General features: G+C 39.3%; 1 protein-coding gene across 8 annotated transcripts in view; it reads left to right on the plus strand.

The window, feature by feature from the left end:
- myo9aa (myosin IXAa) overlaps positions 1–20408 on the plus strand; it is a 97466-nt gene that overhangs the window by 58985 nt on the left and 18073 nt on the right. For 7 of the 8 annotated variants that reach the window (XM_018683465.2, XM_051075054.1, XM_018683470.2 and 4 more), the window contains 12 exons: positions 752–841; positions 4063–4179; positions 4428–4562; positions 9114–9235; positions 10627–10768; positions 11555–11750; positions 13293–13412; positions 14882–14957; positions 18014–18154; positions 18711–18750; positions 18854–18976; positions 20209–20289. In XM_018683465.2, coding sequence (XP_018538981.1) covers positions 752–841; positions 4063–4179; positions 4428–4562; positions 9114–9235; positions 10627–10768; positions 11555–11750; positions 13293–13412; positions 14882–14957; positions 18014–18154; positions 18711–18750; positions 18854–18976; positions 20209–20289 — 1383 coding nt within the window. The remainder of the gene's footprint in view (positions 1–751; positions 842–4062; positions 4180–4427; positions 4563–9113; positions 9236–10626; positions 10769–11554; positions 11751–13292; positions 13413–14881; positions 14958–18013; positions 18155–18710; positions 18751–18853; positions 18977–20208; positions 20290–20408) is intronic. The other variant, XM_018683469.2, reaches the window with a different exon arrangement.

The raw sequence follows: 20408 nt of genomic DNA on the forward strand, positions 1-20408 counted from the left end.
TCTGTTTAGATTTTTAGCTGTCCAGTCTAAATTATGTCATGCAAGTTTTTCAAGTTCACAGTAGCATGAAATCCAACAAAACTTTTGTTTTCTGGAACCTGTCTGTCCCTCTCTTAGTCACCAAGTCATTTTAATGCAGACTAAACAGACTACTTATGTATCGACCACACATAGAAGACGCTCATGTCAAACTGAGTGACTGAGCCTTGTCTTGTAGTCTACCATTACATAAAGTCAATCAAGTACTATTTGTAAAGGGTGGTTGGGAATGTTGGGACCTACATTGTTTTCCATACTCTTCTTCAGCTTGGTCAACTTAAACTTCCTTTGGAACCTATAGTAGTTAATAAATACACATGGGGCCCTAATGTTTACATTGTACACAGCAGAGATTCCACTGAAGTGACAGTTGGTTATTATCCCTGCAGTTATTGTTTGCTGATCATCAGCTTATTTACTGAGTAGACTCTTAACATAACACAGCCTTCCTTATTACAAATTAATAGATGTGTGTTTGTGCTAAACAGTCACATCTCTCCATTCTGACTTGAGAAAGTGCATTAGTGATGAGGAGGAGATGTTTCTCATGAGAAAAATCATCGCAGATTTTTTGAAACACTCCTTCAGCCCATCACCCAGGATTCAATTACTTAAACACTGTCAAAGATGGAAGGCAGCTTTAAAAGAAAATGTCAGGTTTGTTTTGAACAAGTCAAACTCTTAACTTGTTTACTCTCTCTCTCATCACAAGGTCAAAGAAGAGATGCTGTTTGAAGCTCTGACAACACGGAAGACGGTCACTGTGGGAGAGAAGCTGATTGTTCCCTACAAACTTGCTGAGGTGAGACTGCAGATGTTTTCCAGCATTACCAACAGAAGAGAAATTCCTCCCTGAAAACCTATTTTCTCCATCAACCTCTTCTTAGTGATAGGGTGCCACGTGAACACAGACTTTCCTGCCAAGCTTAGAGTCGTTTTGTTTATTTTACACATCAGATTTCTGTCTGCTTCAGGTTTTATGCACCAGCCAGTGTACAGAAATTACTGAATCATAATCTGTATAGCAGATTTCTGCTATATACAGAAAAAACAACTTAACTTTGAGGTATACTGCTGTTGTAGTACACTGTTGCTCACAGTGCACTGCAAAGTGAAAAAGAAAGAGATGCTCACAGCTGGAAAAAATTAAACTAGTTGTGGACAGTGGTCAAACAACTCCAGGACCGCGTCAGAAAATGGCTGTGGCTCAGGAGGTGGACCGGGTCATCCACTAATCACCTAATCACAGGGTAGTGGTTCAAACCCCATTCCCTCCCGTCCACATGTCATGAGTGTCTTTTGGGCAAATTGCTCCCGATGGTCAGGTCCTGCACCTTACATAGAAGTTTGAATGAATGAGAGGCAAATTAAGAAGTGCTATGGATAAAAGTGCTGTATAAATACAACCATTTAAGTTTTTAGAAAACCAAAAATTTTGTTGAGTTTAAGTCTGGTATCACCTTCTCTTGGTATAAATACTGTATACTGTAAGTATGTTAAATGGAACTGGGACAAAACAATAAAGCCAGACCTAAAGGAACACCGTTATGAGCATGCACTTTCTGTATGAGCATTTTCTCATGTTAAAAAATAAAGTCTCATGCACAGTGGTGCAACTAAAGGCACTTTGCCAATTCAATAAGCGGGCTGCAGTCATGGCTATTCAGTCTGACCCGGCCATGTTTATAGGACAGTCTTGCACTAGTACTGGACCTCCTCCTCTCTCTCTCCCTCTCTGCAGCTCTCTCAGTCTGTGGCCACACATGTGTGCACATAATCACACCAACACACACTTACAAACACACATGCACAGTCCTTCAGTCTTTTTAGAGAGAAAGGGAAGGCATTTCAAGCCCCTCTACCATTTTCATTTTCAACCCCTGCTCTGAAAACAAACACACGTCATGATCTGTAGATGAGAGCCATCTGAAAGAGATGGAGGAACAACATGGATACACAGTGTAACTGCTTTTACACATGTAGATACTGTAATGCACACAGATTCTGTTAACTTGGAAACTTGCCGTGATGCTTAAATATTTCATACTCCCATTATCTTTTCTTATGAAATCTTTTCTTACACACACACTGAGAGTTGAGTTCACTGATTATCTTATTTTCCAGTACAAATTTTATACAATATTCACCCACGGAAACAGTCTCAGCTGTATTCCACCACAAACTCTCCCAGAAGATGGTTACGTGTTCACATCAAAACGCCAATAACCTCATAACGGCCCATTAGATATTTAGGAGCCATTTTATATGAACAAACAGTGATTGTTTTGGTAGCATACTGGGTGGTCTCTGTGTAAATATTACTCAGTCACAGTCACAACAATCTCACTGCCTGTTAACTGAAATCATACACTTGAAAACCTCACAGAAATCTGAGCGTTGCTGTAATGAGTTTTCTCCATTTGGTCAGAGTTATGAGGCTGTTTTTCTCTCTATGTTTTAAGTCCAACTTCCTTTAAATAATGAAAAGCTTATGAGTCATTAGACCGCAGCATGTATGGAGCTCAACATACTATCTGTCCCAACTCATGGAAGGCATATTTGGTCTGAGGTATCTAAAAATATCCTGCTTAATTATTTAGAAACAAAAACAAAATTTTTAACTTTGAGTAGCCTCTCTATGGTTTGTTTTGTTTCTGAAGACCATGGATCAACTTTGCTGCTGAGAGGTCAAATCTTTCCAGCGGATGCGGGAATTAGAGAGTTTTTCTCAATAATTTGACAAGGAAGCTCTTGTCAAATAATCTCTGTGTTTATTAAAGAACATGCAACACTGATTAAACACACTTTTCTTTCTCAGTATACCCCAGATTTTAAATCCTAGGCGACGTAAAGTTTATGAATATGATTTTAACTAATGTAACATCACAGAACAACTTCAGTGTCCTCCAAATATTTAATATTTGTTATCTGAATGTCATTTCAGTCGTCATAGAAGCAGAGTCTCTTGGGCTATATATACAGTCTATGTATTGCCTATTAAAGCTAATACTTCCATTAGGCCATGACTGAAATGCCAGTTTTCTGCATCCTCATCCATCAGAACTTGGCAGCTCAGACTGTCTGTGCCACATTAGATCGGATTGGCATATCTCATGAGTCAACCTGATGAGTGTTAGGCTGGATAATGACATTAATAATGGCCCAGGGATGTCCTGCTGTGACACTGTGCAGTCTGCCAGCACGTCTGTGATATTGCCATCAGTTTCAGCAGAGAAATATCAATGTCAGACATGAGTTTGAGTTGTAGGACTGTTTCTTCTCTCCAGCTTTTTACATTTTAGGATATACTATTTTCATATTTTCCATCAGGAGTCCTGAGTACAGTGGCTACTGACAGGACAGTGAGGATGTGATTTATGCTCTGGTCAGACCATAAATGTTTGGTTGTAAAGTAGAAATACAGCTGCCTGAACATCTTAACTCCTTTTTTGAATGATGGTTTTCAAAGTAGGCCAGTGTTGTCTGAGAGATGCCTTGACAAAAATCTGTTTTGTTTTCTATATATCTAAGAGCCTCCATTCATTGTTTTATGCTGGACCTTTATGAAAGTGCAAGGTTACTACACTAGACATTCAAGGCCAAACTGTAATGTGTAATACAGATGTGTGAGACGTGGAGCTTGAGGGGGCGAGTCAGGAATAATGTCTACAGGGGTGTCAAGCATCAGGGGCACCTAAAGTAATGGATGACTTTTCAAACCTGTGCTTTTAAAGTGTTCTAGGAAAATATAAATACAGTTAACACATGTAGCAAGGAGACAAAGTAAAATGGAGATGAGACAGACAAGGTTACAAATAAAAACAGCATATCCAGTGAAAGGTTTCTGTATAACAACACTTTCTGGATGTGGACTCTGCCTTAGAGATGAGCCATTCAGTCACTTTTGTTCGTTTCTTGCCTCTCCTACAACACTAAGCATGGAAGTAGTCTTACTGGTACTTCTTGCTGCAATATTGCTGGTGAAAGTGACACTAAATGGATACTGTATGTGTCTATGTCCAGGCTTGTACAGTGCGAGACTCCATGGCAAAGTCCCTGTACAGTGCTCTCTTTGACTGGATTGTCTTCAGGATCAATCATGCTCTGCTCAATAACAAGGACCTGGAGGATACCACCAAGGTAGGATGGCACAAAACATGGTAGACATGAGATCAATAGATCCTGTATGCAAGTAATCTTGTTAGTCCCATTAAAAATTCTCCAGAGAAACAATTTGTTTTTACACATAAAATTGCTGTCGAAAAGAGTCAGATTTTTGAAATACTGATTAGCTAAATTCAGAAAACAAACATTTCCAACTTGGATAAGCAATATTTTGTGATGAAAGTTTTGGTTTTATTTCATTTTGTTGTGGTTGTCTTCATCAGATCTTGTCCATCGGAGTGCTTGACATTTTTGGTTTCGAAGACTACGAGAACAACAGCTTTGAACAATTCTGCATCAACTTTGCCAATGAACGTCTCCAACACTACTTCAACCAGCACATCTTCAAGCTTGAACAAGTAAGACACCTCTTTAATATTCCTGATGACGATTCTTGAGAACAGTCTCTCTTATTTAAGACTTTGACTGGAAGCTAAACCTCTGAGCTACTGTATTACTGCAAGTATTATTTTAACATACTGTACATCTACCAGCTTAAGTTCTTCGAGTGTGACCATTTCCAAGGAAATCTCTCGTCCTTATCACACCACACAGAGCACATGCATTACAATGACACCGAAACAATGAAGAAATTCTTCAGCACATTATGCAACAGGGTTTTGCTGAAAGCCTGACAGCCGTATGACTCAACTCACTACTTGCCGTGACCACCCCGACTGTGGATGTATGTTCTCTTAAGTGAGCTGATTAACTTCAAAGGGCTTCTTAAAGTAGTGATCTGTAGGTTTTGCCTGTAAGTTAAACATTGTGTTTACCTTGAGATTGACTCAATCAGGGGCCTGCCCCAACATGTTTTAAGGGCTGGAGCCGTTTGAAAGCTTCCATGTAGTTCATGATTTACGCCAAGACCTGAAGGTTTGTGTCCTCAGTCATCGCTCCTGTTTTGCACAAACCCGGTCTTACTTACATGTGATAAATATGTCAAGACTTACACCGTGAATGTTTGTCATGAAAAGAGACTTCAAAGACGTCTTTGTTTTGAAGGTTAAGCTAAATTAAATTCTGAATTATTGAGGTGCAGATTAAAGACTTGTCAGATTTATCATGTTAAAATTGTTTGTTCTTCATGTGATATAATGATTTATTCAAGCAGTGGTCTACGAATTATAGTTTCAAAACTTCAGCAAGTTGTCAAGCATGTAAATTTTAATGCGACTTCTGCAGGGAACAGTCGTGAACGTGAGGTCTACGCAAAGTTTATCCACAGATTTATTTTTCTACTTTGATAAAAATCTATAAATTTACAGTGAGCAAACGTTTAGGCAGCCAGGCAGTCAGTCAGTCAGTCCTTCTTTCACCCTTCCTTGTAGACTGCTTCTGACTTGGAAGCAGTGACACTTGAAAAATATGTCTGAGATCAGACTGAACATTTCAATAATAAGGTCTGGGGGCCAAACCATTAAAAAAAAGTTGAACTTAAGTATCTTAAAGTCATTCATGGTTGATTTAAAGGGATGTTTAGGATCACAGTTGTGTAAAATCCTACTTCTTTTCTTGTTTTCTCAGTGAGTCTGAGACTCCCAGCTTCCAGTATTTGTTGATACTTACTAGAATCCCTCAGTATTTCCTGTGCTACTGGTTGTTGCACTAACCTGGGTCATAATGTATCTAGCCCCAAACAAAACAGTTTGCATGGTGTTCTCTTTAAACACAGCCTCTGTGTTGCATCTTCTTTTTTTGTTTGTGTTGCATATGTGCGTTTTTGATTCATGACCATTCTCCCAGCTACATGTGTGTATGTATGTGTGTGTGTGTGTGTGTGTATATAAATATATAAAATGTGTGTGTGTATATATATGTATATATAATATATTCTTTATATATTCTATATATATTCTGTTCTTCATTTATTTATCTGCACTGAATTAAGCAAATTAAGAGTAATTAGGAGTTTAAATTTGCTCCGATTTATTCCCTGCAGAGGTTGTGTTTACGTCTTTCACCTGGTAAATGAACGAAACATACAGTCTATCCAGAAGTATGCATGTATGTGTGTGTGTGCACTTTGTGCTGATGGATGGTTTTGGTTGAAACTCTGCAGTAAACAGCCACTCAACTAGATAATGACAGAGCTGATGTCCATCCACTTCCTGATGGGTAAACAACTGCTTGCATGCAATGTACACATTCAGTGAAGCAGTTGTCAAACTGCTGTTACTGTGAGCTGCCAAAGGCAAAAGTCACACTTGTGACGTTCAGCTATACTTGACACTTTAGATTTGACTTTGACTCTGCCTCAGGCCTGACACTTGCTGGTGTACAGGTGCATGATTATTACCAGTCACTATGTTCCATACTTTTTGTCATTGGTGTTTTCAGCTTTGCAGAGATGTAGCCACACATACTAAGCCAGCCCTGACACACTGGTTTACAATATATTGACCTCTGCAGCACTCTACATGTGAGCAGGGCTGTGAAACTATCAGTAAATGTGTTCTCTTATTGATTTAATTGATCTAATGTTTCCATGGATCAAACTGTCACTACGGCTTTAAAGCCAAATTCTTTATCAGACACCCTGGATTTTATCGGGCCAATGAGAGAATAAAATCCATGTTTTCTTTTCTTAAAATCTTGTAAACTTTGTTTACAGACCAGGTTTCTTTTGATGTTATAAGAGTTAATTTGAAACTGTACCAAAGACTTGGGCAGAGGAAACTGAAGAGCTTAGGAATTCTTAATGGCCTGGGTGCTGTATAGCATTAGCTGTGTGTGGAAAAATCGATGTACAACACATTGGCAGCCTCTGAAAATGATTCAGTCGGGATAGGCTGACCAAGACCTTGCATGCTTCATATTTCCGCTGCAGCCAACTTCACACCCTCGTCTACAGTTACATACAGTATATTTCTATTCATCTCGTCAACCAGTCAGTCACTTTGATGCGATAACAGACAGAAGCGTGTAAAGCAGTAGTAGTAGGAATGGCCAGTTATTTATGATGTAATTATTGGGCTAAATCAATGAAACACTATTAACAGAAACTATAAAACCGAGAAAGCTGATGCTGCACAGTTTGCAGACTCCTCGTGGTTTCTTTTCTTGTCCGTTGAGTCAAAATACGAGTGAATCACTGCAGTTATAGGAAGATGATTTTAAAGGCATTTTAAGGGGGTGGAGACAGTATCCTGTGCAAGATAATGCAATCCAGGATGACACCCCCACAAACCACAGCTCAGTGATTACCAAAGAGTTGAGTCAGCACCCATCTGACACACCAATTGAATATTGTAAGCTTTACAAATGTTTATTCCGGGGTTGTGTATCGGATTATACTACACAGGTGTTCGTTTTTTGTTCGTTTCCACCACGTGTGTGTCTCAAGTCTTATTACAAGACTCAAGAGTGAAAACCTGTGTTTAGTAAGTTACTCAGCTGAAGACAACCATCACGTTCTGAGATGTTGATACTGTTAAGGATGAAAAGACAGATGTTTTGTACAGCTTTTAATTTATTATTATACTGAGGAAAGTTTACTGAGTCAGTTTGCTTATTATGGCTCTTCTCTTCTTATGCTACTGTTGCACTACAAGTTAGCATTTAAAATTATCCCATGTAATTGGCACTTTGTGCAGGTTTTGATGTCTCTATAGATGTTAAGGACAACTGGTTATTTTTTTGACAGACTAAGCACTGTCATTGTCTTATATAAGTCCAAAAAAAAAAAAACAGCTCTTCCCTCTGATGTTGTAATAAGTTCAAGAGGATGAACCAGCTGTGCTTTTCAGTGGGGTGGGTAACAGCTGATTTAGAAGAAAATGTTTAGTTAAAAACAGTCAAATAAATCTTGTGTTGATAAGAGTTGAATGCAATCAGTTGGATTGTTTGCACGGAGGAATCTCAGCACAAACAACAAATCACTGAAAAGAAGAGGAATATGTTACAGACTAATTCTCTCACACACTTGTAATGTTAATGAAGTGTCAAACATCTTTCTGCAAGAACTGGCCCGCCTCAGGAGGATTTTGCTCCAACTGATTGCAGCATGAAAAACTTTACTTACTTCTTACTGAAGAGGAGGATCATCTTCCCCTCTAAAACACTAGTGCAGTCAGTGCCCGTAAAGGGTAATGGGTTCATTTTGTGATGTCACTGATGGCATTACAGTTAATGTGAGATCATAATTTATGGTGATCATCTGCGTTAATTTTTTCTTCTTTTTCGATAGCCCCTCATCCAAAGAACGTCAAGTTTTGGACCTGATTGGATGAGTGGTTGGCAAGAAAATCAAAGGACAGACAGACAGACTGAGATTCTTCCATTTATAGTCCAGTTATAGTCCAGTTCTTCCCTGTCTTCCCTGTGAAGTTTATTATCCTCAGCACACAAAGTGGCACAAGCAGCAATAATTAACTTCTGACTTTAGGGTAACAAGAGAAGAGACAAGAAAAGAAGACTCCAGTGATTTTTATTAAACCTCCCCTGGATTAAGGTCTTTATTGGTTATGTCTCTTTCCCAGGAACACAGGAAAATAATATACATGGGGAGGAACAATGATGAATGCTCTGAATGCTTCTCTCATTATTAAACCACAGAGAGGCCAGGCAAGATCTGCCAACATGAAAGCATGCATATAAACAACATAGTTGCTTTGATTCTAACATTTAAAACAGCCTGACCCACATATCAAGACAACTGGTTTGATTGTCTGCTCTTGATGCCATGTTGATAACTAATAATTTAATCAGTGCATAGAAATATTTTGTTTGGTGCCACGTGCATTGTGCACCTTCTGAATCTGAATTTTACCAGACTTGAAATCATCTTTCTCTGTTTTACATCTGCTTAAAAGCGTACAAGTACAATGCAGGTACAATGGTAGGAAACCAAGTATTGGTGAAAGTAGTACCAACCCTGATGTCTGTGTTTGCATTATGTTTCCCTGCAGGAGGAATATAGAGCAGAGGGCATCAGCTGGCGAAACATCGACTACATTGACAACACAGGCTGCATAAACCTGATCAGCAAGAAGCCCACAGCGCTGTTCCACCTACTGGATGAAGAGTGCAAGTGAGTCTTTTGGCCTGTTTGACTAGTTCATTTCTCTGGAAATGCGTTTAATTTCCCAGTGTGGTAAACTATCAAGTGCTTCTGGCAGGTTAAAGCAACACTGGAAAGCATCCTGATATAACTGCCCCCCCCCCCCCTTTAATGGCAAACAAACCTAGCTGGTGACAAGCTGGCAGAGAAAGATGATTAACTAGCACCTAAAGACTAGGATAGAGATATTGGACTGTCATTCATCAGGTGGCCTGAACCACTTCAAACAACCACTCCAAATAAATGCATTACATAGCTGTTAATTGTCTTAACTTCATAAGGTGACAGTAAGTCAGGTGTGTGTCTGTTAGTCAGGCCCCCTAGTGGGAAATATCTATGAAAATGTCTACAACATTGTGATTATTGGAGTTTATAGGCAGTGATGTTCACATGCTACCTACAGGAAGTGACTGAAAGGGTGGGCTAATGTGCAGACTCTAAAAATTCACCTTTATGGTCTTAACACTATCGCCAGGAAGGGAAATGCTAATGTGTGTTAGAGGAGGCACATGGTAGTGCTGCAATATCTGCCAAGCTCCATGGGAAAATGTAAAAAAATTGACTGCACATCATGGGAACTTTGTCACATTTTAAACAATAACTAGATTTGAATTGTTTAAATTAAATATCTTTGTATTTCTGCTCATATAGTCCCAGAGATGTAATAAAATTGCCATAGTGTAAGATGGAGCTGTCTTGGAATTTAATCCTCTCAGATTCATGACTGTACTGTGACTATTTTTACCAACAATATTTCCCTCTTTATTTCCCCCTCTCCTCCATTTGGACACTGAATCAAATTCCTCCCACTTGAAAAAGCTGGAAAGCACTGAGTCTTTGGCTGTGTTGTTTTCATAGCTCAGATTTCACCCCGTTCCAAAGCCCCTGGTGTCCCATTCTTTCCCCTCTTCTCTTCCTGTAAGCTGTCGATTTTCTGCAGAATTTCTATTAAAGGACAGAAGGGAAACCTGAGCTGAGATAAGCTTAAAATGATAATCCTTGACCTGTGGAGTCAGAGGATAAAATGTCAAAACTAGTTACAGATCAGATTATGTTAACTTTCCACATTTCCAGTTGTCCAATATCAGTATTGTTGTAGTGACTGTTGTCGTGACTGGATTAGACACTGGTGGAAAATGTCTTTGATTCATTATGTTCTGTGTGAACAGATCAGGAATCTGTTGAACATGTTCAGTGTGATTTATGCTGCAGTATTCATGACGTAGTTGGCAACTTTAAACAAGTGCATCAACATAGTGATTTCTTGGCAGAGGTTCTTGCTTAATGTGTTTTCATTTTAAAAACAGATGTAAAATTCCATTGTTCTTTAAATCAAAGTTTTCTGTCCTTTTTTATTTCAGTTTCCCTCAGGCCACCAACCAGACATTGTTGGATAAGTTCAAGCGGCAGCATGAGGGGAACAGCTACATCGAGTTCCCTGCTGTCATGGAGCCCGCCTTCATTATCCGCCACTACGCTGGCAAGGTCAAGTACGGTGTCAAGGTCAGTGTAATCTTCACTTCCAAACAGACTCATTGATTTGACAAATAGGAAAGAGGATGTGCACCTTCTCTCAGCTTTGTTTTTTCTACTCTTTAAGCTTTTCCCCTGGGAGTAAATTTGTTTTTCTCACAACATCATCATCACAATAGTGTAAAAAGTTCTGGATTATATCAATATTATTATATTAAATCCTCTACCAACTCCTCTCTCTGTTGACTTTGATTAACATGTGTTTTCCAGTTTGTTCAGTGCATTTTAAAAACAGCATTACATAGATTGTAACCCATAGAACATAGCTGCAAACTTGTCTCTTGCCACTCTCTCCATTTCCTTCAAAATTAGTAATCACATTGCGCACGCCTTCCTTGGAAATATCCTCTTAATTCATAGCTAATTTTTAGGGAACTATGAGGAAAGTTTTCAGGAAATTAGATAGGAAATTCAGGAACTGCAAATCTGAGCTGATTTTATCAATCATTAAATGATAAGTCCCACAGAATAAGGCTGCTAGACTCATTCTACATTGTTCATACTGTACTAGTATTACTGATGTGCATAACAGACTGTCATGGCTCTTAGTTAAAGCCAGATTACTTTCCAGTCTGCTTGTTTTCATGAGGAAAGCTATATTTTTTAGGAATACCTGAACTTTTTTTCAGCTCTGTTGGAGTACTCAGACACATACATATCCCACTTGGTATGTGGATAACCAACGATAAGATATCCTTAGTTCCAAGACTAAACGTTTAAAATGGTTTGATGTTCTGTACTGTATATCTCACACAGGATTTCAGGGAGAAGAATACAGACCACATGCGCCCGGACATCGTAGCTCTACTAAAGAGCAGCAAGAACGCCTTCATCTGCGGGCTGATCGGCATCGACCCATCAGCCACTTTCCGCTGGGCGGTACTGCGAGCCTACTTCAGAGCCCTGGTGGCTTTCAGAGAGGCTGGGAAGAGACACAAGCAGAAGAGGACTGGTGAGCTCTCACACTAATGGCCTAACATACACATTACGTTAGCAGTGAGGCAGAGTATGTTCTGTAAAGAGACAGATGGTGGAGATACACAGGGAAATCTAATCCAAGCAAAGTCAAAGAAATCTTACACAATATATCTGTCATCTACAAATATCTATGATGTTTTTTTAATTTTATCACGGAAATACAGGTGTTTAATTTGTGCTGATATTATTAATTTACAGTGTTTTGCATCTGCACGATTTTTAGTGATAGATTAGAATAAATATTTAAAAAGCTAAAATCCTGTGCACTCTGTAGTTTGAGTAAATCTCAAGCTGTGTCAAAACAGCACCAAAGAATTCACAAAGAGGCAAAGGACATCAAATGTACTGAATGACATGTGAGCATTACAGGCACTTTTTAGTACAATGAGAATAGTAGTGAACTTGCAAACTACTAAATCTACAGAAGGGAATAAAGGTTATTTGATTATTAATCTCCTCTTGCTGTGTTTTTAATGGTTGCAGTTTATTGTTCGTCAGCAGACAAAAGTGATTGGGTGAACATGGCTCATATGCATGAAGAAAAAACAGTTTTCCTGCCATGCACAGTACTGTATGCTCACATGCCATGCAGTTACAGTTTTGTCCTCTTTGTTCATTATAGTTTGCTTTATCTGCGCCATATTTTGTGTTTCAGTAGTCACTGTTCTGTAGTATGTGTGCTTAGTGCTAGTAGTGCTGCCATGTATTTACAGTAGCTGTTGCTCTTTGTCTCTCTCAGCTTTGGCTTTATATGAATGCCCTCTTTTCCTGTAGATTTTATTCTTGCTCTTTGTGATATGCAGTAGATATTTACCACCAGATATTCTTTCAGCACTGCCGTCGTATGAATCAGACTTGTGCTCTGCATCCCCCTTATCTTTCCTACATATTAAGTTTTACATGTAGATGTTGTTATGTGAAAATAGATTTTTTTTTTCTTATCCTTTTATATCTTTTAGAATTCCAACTGAACAAAAAAGTTAACAGTGTCACCCAAGGGAACTTGTTACATGTCTTCGAAAATACTGCTGAAAAATGATTTTTAAAGTTTTTTAATATGCCAAGTGTTTATTGATGGCTGAGTTATATAAATATTATATATATATATATATAAATAAAATATTATATAAATTATTATGGGATAAGTATACAATAAGTTGTAAATTAGCTTTAAATACCTTCATCCTGTCTAAGAGGAAGAGTAGAATCAGGTTACAAAAAAAGCTCTAGAAGACATTGTATGGAAGTGCCTTTGGGGGACAAACACCTACACACAGACGTACAATGCCAAGCATCCTGCTGCCGCCAGCAGCTGCAGTTTTGAATGTCAATCATCTTCTCTCCAGAAGTCTTGCACAGGTATCTCTCCAGTAGACGACTGCATCTCTTGATCTCTTCTCCTTCGCTATCTAATCTGTCATTTCTCTCTCTCTCTCTGTTTCCCCCCTTCTCTTTCCTCGTGTATATGTTTTCCTCTCTTCTCTGTTTTTTTTTCCTTTTGTTTTGCTTCTCCAAGGGCATGATGACGCTGCTCCCTGTGCAGTTTTGAAAAAAGTGGATAGTTTTAGCTTTCTGCAGCACCCTGTGCATCAGAGAAGCTTAGAGATCCTGCAGAGGTGCAAAGAGGAGAAGTACAGTAAGGCTGCCTATACAACAATAACTCCTCCTACTTTCTTGTTTAGATCGTGATTTGGGAAACTGTAGGGACAAGGCTGACCAACATCATCGACTTTACTGACGCCAAAGTCAAGCCAAAATAGATAAAAATCATAAGAATGTCCAAACTTAAAGAGAAATAGTTTCACAAAGTTTTTACTTTCTGCTTTGTGATTTGATTTACAGCTCTTATTTTCTATCATTAGACTAGATGCTTGTTGGTCTCCACTCCCTCTGGCTCCCCCTCCCCTCTCTTATGCACCTGCATGCATTTCTTAGTCTTGTCTTGCATGTTGTTCACTATCACGCTTCAGCCATTCTGTCACTAACACTGCTAGTAAAAGGCTAAGCAGAGAAATGCATGGTTGTGTTGCTTTATCAGCTTACTTCGGTCTTGGGAAACAACACAGTAACACCTATAGGTGTCACTTTCCTTTGTGTCTGTAATAGCACATCGCCACGCTTTCATGTCCAGTCCTGTCTTTTGGGCGGTGGTTGTAACTGCTTGTCCACCACATCACACTTCTAAAACCAATCACCTTCTCCTGTCACTAATACCACGCAGGCTGGTGATGGTGATAGAAGACTGAGGGGGTGTATGTGACATACCACGCAGGCTGGGGACACAGACGTGAACATTATTATCACTAACTTGCTCACAGACAACTTTATATGTGGTGCAGGACATACAGCCGACTTCACACACTTTCTTCAGACATTTCATTACACTCAAACGTGTTTGTGTCTTTTTGTTGTGTGCCACCCTGCAGCTCCAGATGAGAGTGAAAATGTTGTACAAAGTGATGAAACTGAAAACGGTATACTGTCACGTAGCTTGATAAAAAGCTCTCTCAGACTGCTTTATGAGTAGGCTAACACACTGTAGATTTCTATGATTTCTCATCGCTGTGATTGACTAGCTGAAGGTTCAGAGGGAATGTTGAATTATATCACTTTGCTATAGCAACTATACAGCCAACACATCGTAGTATTGAATGAAACCCCTTCTGCTCAGAGTTTTACTTTGATCAGTTCTCTTTACTTTGACCTAAATGGCTACTGATAGATTATTGACTAAAGGACGAATTGTATTTTAAATAATTAATCAAGGTTTTCAGCAAACCTACAGTCCAAACTTAACAAAATAACTAGTATAATCTTCCATAATTCGACACTAACAAGAGCAACTCACTGTTAACCTCACAGATCTTTGTTTCAATATTAAATCATGTGCACTAGATTATATTTCCAATAAAAGGGCACATAACACTCACTGCAATAACACTGGAGTGTCACATTGATTTAGAGGTGTGTTTTTGCTTGGGAAGGGTTTGAGGGATTTGATTTTTTTGTGTGTGTGTGAGTGTTTTTGTCTGTTGTGTGTGTGTGAGAGAGAGTGTGTGGTTTTGTGTTCTTTCACACGATGCCAACCTGTCTGTTCGTGATCAGGTGTGACCAGAAAGAGTCCACGTACACCACTGTCAGACCTACAGGGGAGCAATACCATCAATGAGAAATCACCACGGTAAGACACTCAGTTCAAAGCCAGGTCACCATTATGACTGCATTCGTAAAATACCACAGATATGCAGGGGCTGGACACTCATGAGCTCCTGTACAGGTGTCACATAAGGACAAATGTGTTGCCACACCTGACAGTGTAATGCAGTCTAACACAGCACCACAAACTACAGGCTCAAAAGTTACCATGTAATCAAACAATTACTGTTATAAGTTTCATAAAGGTTGTATTTGCTAGAGTATTCTGTCAAAAATAATTGTGTATCCAGAGTCTCCTGTAAAATTTGTACTAAAGAAACCTGGAAATAATCTTCATTGACTTTGTCACAGACATGCTGTCATATTTTAGAAAATGTATTTTTTAATCATCTTGTGTTGATATTGACCTCTGAGCATAGAGATAGCCATGGCATACCTTAAAAAAAGAAAAGAGTGATGACTGTGCTCTGACCCTGAGCGTTGCTCCCTTACCACCCCACTGAGACCCCGGTCCACCACCTCCTCTAATTAGCTGCGGACCGTGAGATTAGCAGCCCACGACCATGACTGGTGGCACAGAGGAACTGGTACAAGACAGCTTTTGTTACACAGGAGCTCAGTCTGGGGCTGTTAAAATCCCCTCTTAATGTGATTTGCAACCTCTGCCCTCCTTCTCTGTATCTTTCTTTCACTCACACACACTTGTGCACACGCACTCGCCCTCCACATACTAAGAGAGCACTAAACCTTGTGCAGCTGCTTCCTCTGTGATGTGAAGTCAGAGCTATGCATTGGAGAAAAGTGCCCGGGGAGTGATAAATATGCAATCCCTGCAGGGTGCATGTCAGCTGGACAGAGTACTGGACAGTGCGGTGCTTTATGGGACTCTCAGAGAAAAACAGTCACTACAAAAGGCATATTGTACTATCGCCATTAACTGAGATCGATGATCAACTGGGGAGAAATTCTGCTTTATATGGTGGGCCAGATGCAAACAGAAGATTGGTGCTTATTCTTTAGTACATCTTGTGGTGTCAGAAAATATTCTCTGATTTGGTCATAGGCAATAAACCTTTAAAAACAGATCCTAAAATTATATAAGGATAGAGTATAAACCCAAAAACAAATATAAACCCAGTGACTTTGATTTACATACTAGAGCTTTGTGGGTCCTCTATATAATATTGTAAGTTAATGCAGGCTGGTGCTACAAATCATATTTATCTGAACTGCTCCTCTGGGACTATTGAGATGTGCCCCAGACTGTGAATCATAGAGCAGTGCACTGACTGTGGTAGAGAAGCATCCTCTGGGTCTCTTCCATGGCCGCCATAGAGAGAAGTAGTAGTAGACTAGTTTTTACACCTGTATCCACATCAATTTCAAATTAAACCTCTAGTATTTTGAAACTTGATTGACAAAGAAAATTAAGGCAAACTTAAGCCAAAGTTAAATGTCTAGTGATTCACAATTTGTAATTTTAAAATCAAAATTTGCTACACTGACCATGTACTTTGAGTTAAATGTCTAAACATCTGTATGCTCATGCTGACAGAGACGCTGCTAACATATTGATATGGTGTGTATATATACCATATATAAGGTATAAGGTTTACATGTCAGCAATCTTAGTTTAGCATTTTAGCATGCTGACAGTTCCTAATTAGCATAACAAGTTATTTTTACATGTGTTTGGTCATAAATCAAATGCTGTCAGAGGATCACCAAAGTCAGTTGGAAAATTTCATGACAATCCATAGTTGCTGAGATATTTCAGCCAACATGGTCCACCAAAGCTACTGCACCAAAAGCTCAACCTTCTCACCTGCTGTTGTGTTTGTACTGACTCTGATTAAAAACCTCTCCATGCACTTTTGTCCCACCTGGTTTTCTCATTCAAAGCAATGATGTTGAAGATCCTTCATGTCTTGCTTTTTACTTGGTACCTCAATTGCTCCTTCTTCTTCTTCTTCTCCTCTGGGCTAAAATAGTTCAGGATGGTTAATGGTTTTAACCATGACCTGACCGCCTGTGTTATTGTTTGTGTTCTGGGGCAGGTGGTTAGGTTTCACCTTGAGGCTTGAGGTTTATAAACCCTTGAGGCTTCAGTAAACTGTGACTAATTCTGTGTGAGACGTATTCCACTCTGTCCTTTGGGGAGAAAAAACATAGAAAATACTGCCCCTGCTGGTGACATGGGAACAAATACCCCCTCTTCTAAAATAAAATACAGGGAACTCTTTTAGGTTACGCTTCTCTAAATCTTAGCTACATCAGATCTATCAAACATATTCATCCAATATGTGAGAAGTGCCAAAAGGACAAAGTGACCCTGTCCCCGCAGTTTTGCCTCAGAGGGCTGAGCTGTTGGTCTAAAGTATTTGATGTTATGTCTGAGACACACACTGATAAAACCAGACTGTCAACACAAACTCTCACAGTCCCAACAGATCATTGGTAATAACTGTATTATTACGGTGGGATAATGTCTGTTAACAGTGCAGAAAAGTAAAGACAATACTGTCTGTCAGCATGCAGCTCTCAGACATGATTCATACCTCAGTGGCTGAATGAATCAAATTTTTGGGGAAAGACCAAAATGTCAAATATGATTCTATTTTTAACAACTTTTTATACAAGAAAAGAAAAAAAACAGCTATATAGCTGTATGGTTGATGGTCATCCACTAATTATATGATTAATCAGTAATTTAGTTTGCTATATTTCATATAAATGCCCCTCCAAAGATAACTCTGGTTTGGACTAATTGCCCCGTGGGACTATGTTGACTGTGTTTTGTTTTTTCCCCTTGTTTTGTGTAAACTTCAGCACTCAGGTAAAAAAAAAAAATCGTAAAAGACAAACATGAAATAAATCGCTTGAAGTTAATACATTCCTTGTTTATAATGGATTGTATGTTGAATTTACAAAGTAGGAGGATAAATAGCTTTTGAAAATGACAAAAAAAAATCCTTGTAATTATTTTTTCTTTCTTCCACTGTCCCAGACTAAGGGAAGTATAATATATATTTTTTCTGAAATTACTCACTTTTGATATGTGTCTTTGCGTTTTGTCCAAAGGGTTTCTCCAGGCCTCGGCTGGAACGGACGTGTGGGTCGACACAGCCACTTATCATCCAGCAGCTCCACCACAGAAGAAGACGGCATCTTTGTCAACTCGGCCAGCAGCAAACTCCTCGAGAGAGCTCACGACATCCTCATGTCAGTAACAAGAAACAGCCACAGTCACTATAATGCTTTAAACTCCCTGTTAAACTGTTTTTTTTTCTCGTATTGAGATGCTCTTAAATGTTTTTGTGCTTTCTTTATGGTTGTTAAATGCAAAACTTCTTTCTGCATCATTTTATACCACTGATATTGGTTATTTTGGTCACCAGTGTGGCCTAGTGGCCTGGAGACATCCATAAAACAGAAAGCTACTGAGTTCAAACTCAGTGCCAGCAAACATCTGCTCTACTGAAGTGTCCATTAGCAATCACTACATACCTACCAGCTCCTAGGGTGCTGTTCTGTAGCTGTCCTTGACCTCTGACCTTACTTATGAAGTGGAGCAAGTGAAAAGAGAATTCCCCCACAGGGATGAATAAAGTTCCACCTCACTGACAGGGATATGACCAGAAGAATTTCTGGAATTAATTCAGTGCTTTGTTGACCTGAAATCCTTCCATCTTCCCTTTCTTGGTTTAAAGAACAAAAAGAGAGATTTTGTTGCTTGGTGCTTCACAAAAACTTCACTGTTTTTATTTTTTCTAAACAGGAGGAACAAAAACTACAAATCTAAGCCAGTTCTTCCGAAGGTACATCACAGAATTTCTTCACTGTATCTTAATAGAAGGCACATATTCTAATGTAGTATAACATTATTAACATCATCAACTGACTCTGGCTTTACATGTGCAGCATTTGCTGAATGTCAAGTCACTGAAGTACCTCAGCAACCTGACGCTTCATGACCGCATTACCAAGTCACTGCTTCATCTCCACAAGAAGAAGAAACCACCCAGCATCAGCGCACAGTTCCAGGTCAAAACACACACACACAAGCACACAAGCAGCGTACAGAGCTCAGTGATTTGCCACTCTGCACTCTCACCATAAAAATAACACGATTATCCTTAGCTGGACCTAGGAATCCCCCTCCAGCTGTGAAAATTATAAAAGCAAGGTGTGTCCTTCTCAACTGGCTGTGGGTGGAATCATCCATCCATTTCTCCACCTGCCAACGGCCTTTACTGTCAGCTCTCTAATCCATGTATTTGTCCAAAATGTGTGTGAAGTCTATTACGTAGTTCACACACCCAACCAAAAGTCTTAAAAGTGTGACATCATGTCTGGAAATTTAAGAAAAAAAAAATTAATAGATGTCTCATGAAAATACTTTGATTTGGTGAGAAACTGGTAGTTTGCCATGTCTCTGTTACTGACACGCCCTTTTGAATATTCTCACTGATGTTTATTTGGTAGAGATGAGACCTTAAATTGAATTGTTAACTTTTAGAAAATGGAATTTGACTACAACTAAAACTGAGCTTATCCCGACCATTTAAACAACTGAAAACAAAGAGGAAAACGTCTGCTCTTTGTTTCAGGATTTTCTTTTTACTGTCCCGACTTACGACCATTAACATTCATGAATTTCTTTAAGTCACAAATGTCTGATAAATGCTCATTAGTAACAGACATCAGCTCAGAAGAACTTTCAACAACCAGAAACTGCTATTTCTCTCTTCCTGATTTCTTTGAAAGTAAACTGTGTGCTCGGCCTGTTAGAGGTAGAGATGAGTGCTGAGGCCCCTCTGGCAGGCAGCCCTGGCCCCAGTGTGTGGATGACTTCACTTCCCACATCCTGTGCTGCGCTGATTGCTTTAATCTCCCATGGAGGGGGAGGAGACTGAATTCCTCCTGCCACTGAATTATCACACACACATGCTGACACACATGTGCGTGTGTTTGCACAGGGACGCACACAATAACAGCACACGGAAAAACTACACATGGTGTTCTTTTTTCCTACACAACCACATGCTTACGTAGACATATTGCTGTTATTTATGATCTCAGGGAGTGACTTTAATTCCTGCTGCAAAGAGTTTTACGTACAGATGGACCAACAGTTATTCACAGCTGACAGAGCCACCTGACTCTGTCTGCTGCCTGTCATCCAACTGTGGAGCAACAAAAGCTGTGAGCCATAGCTTGTTATATTCTGACTTTGTGTCAAATCTGATGTCTTGTTTTTGTGTCTTATTATTTAGGCCTCCCTCAATAAGCTAATGGAGACTCTGGGTCAGTCTGAGCCTTATTTTGTCAAGTGCATCCGTTCCAATGCTGAGAAGGTACAGTGTGCTCCCTCCAGACTGAAACAGCCTCTTTGACTGTTTGGGTTTAGTTTTCAAAGCATTTTTCATTTCCTTTGAAGTTTGAACTTTTTTTTCTTTTTTAGAGCTGTTTATCA

This window comes from Lates calcarifer, linkage group LG2 (genome assembly GCF_001640805.2).
Source record: "Lates calcarifer isolate ASB-BC8 linkage group LG2, TLL_Latcal_v3, whole genome shotgun sequence".
NCBI classification, from domain to species: Eukaryota; Metazoa; Chordata; class Actinopteri; family Centropomidae; genus Lates; species Lates calcarifer.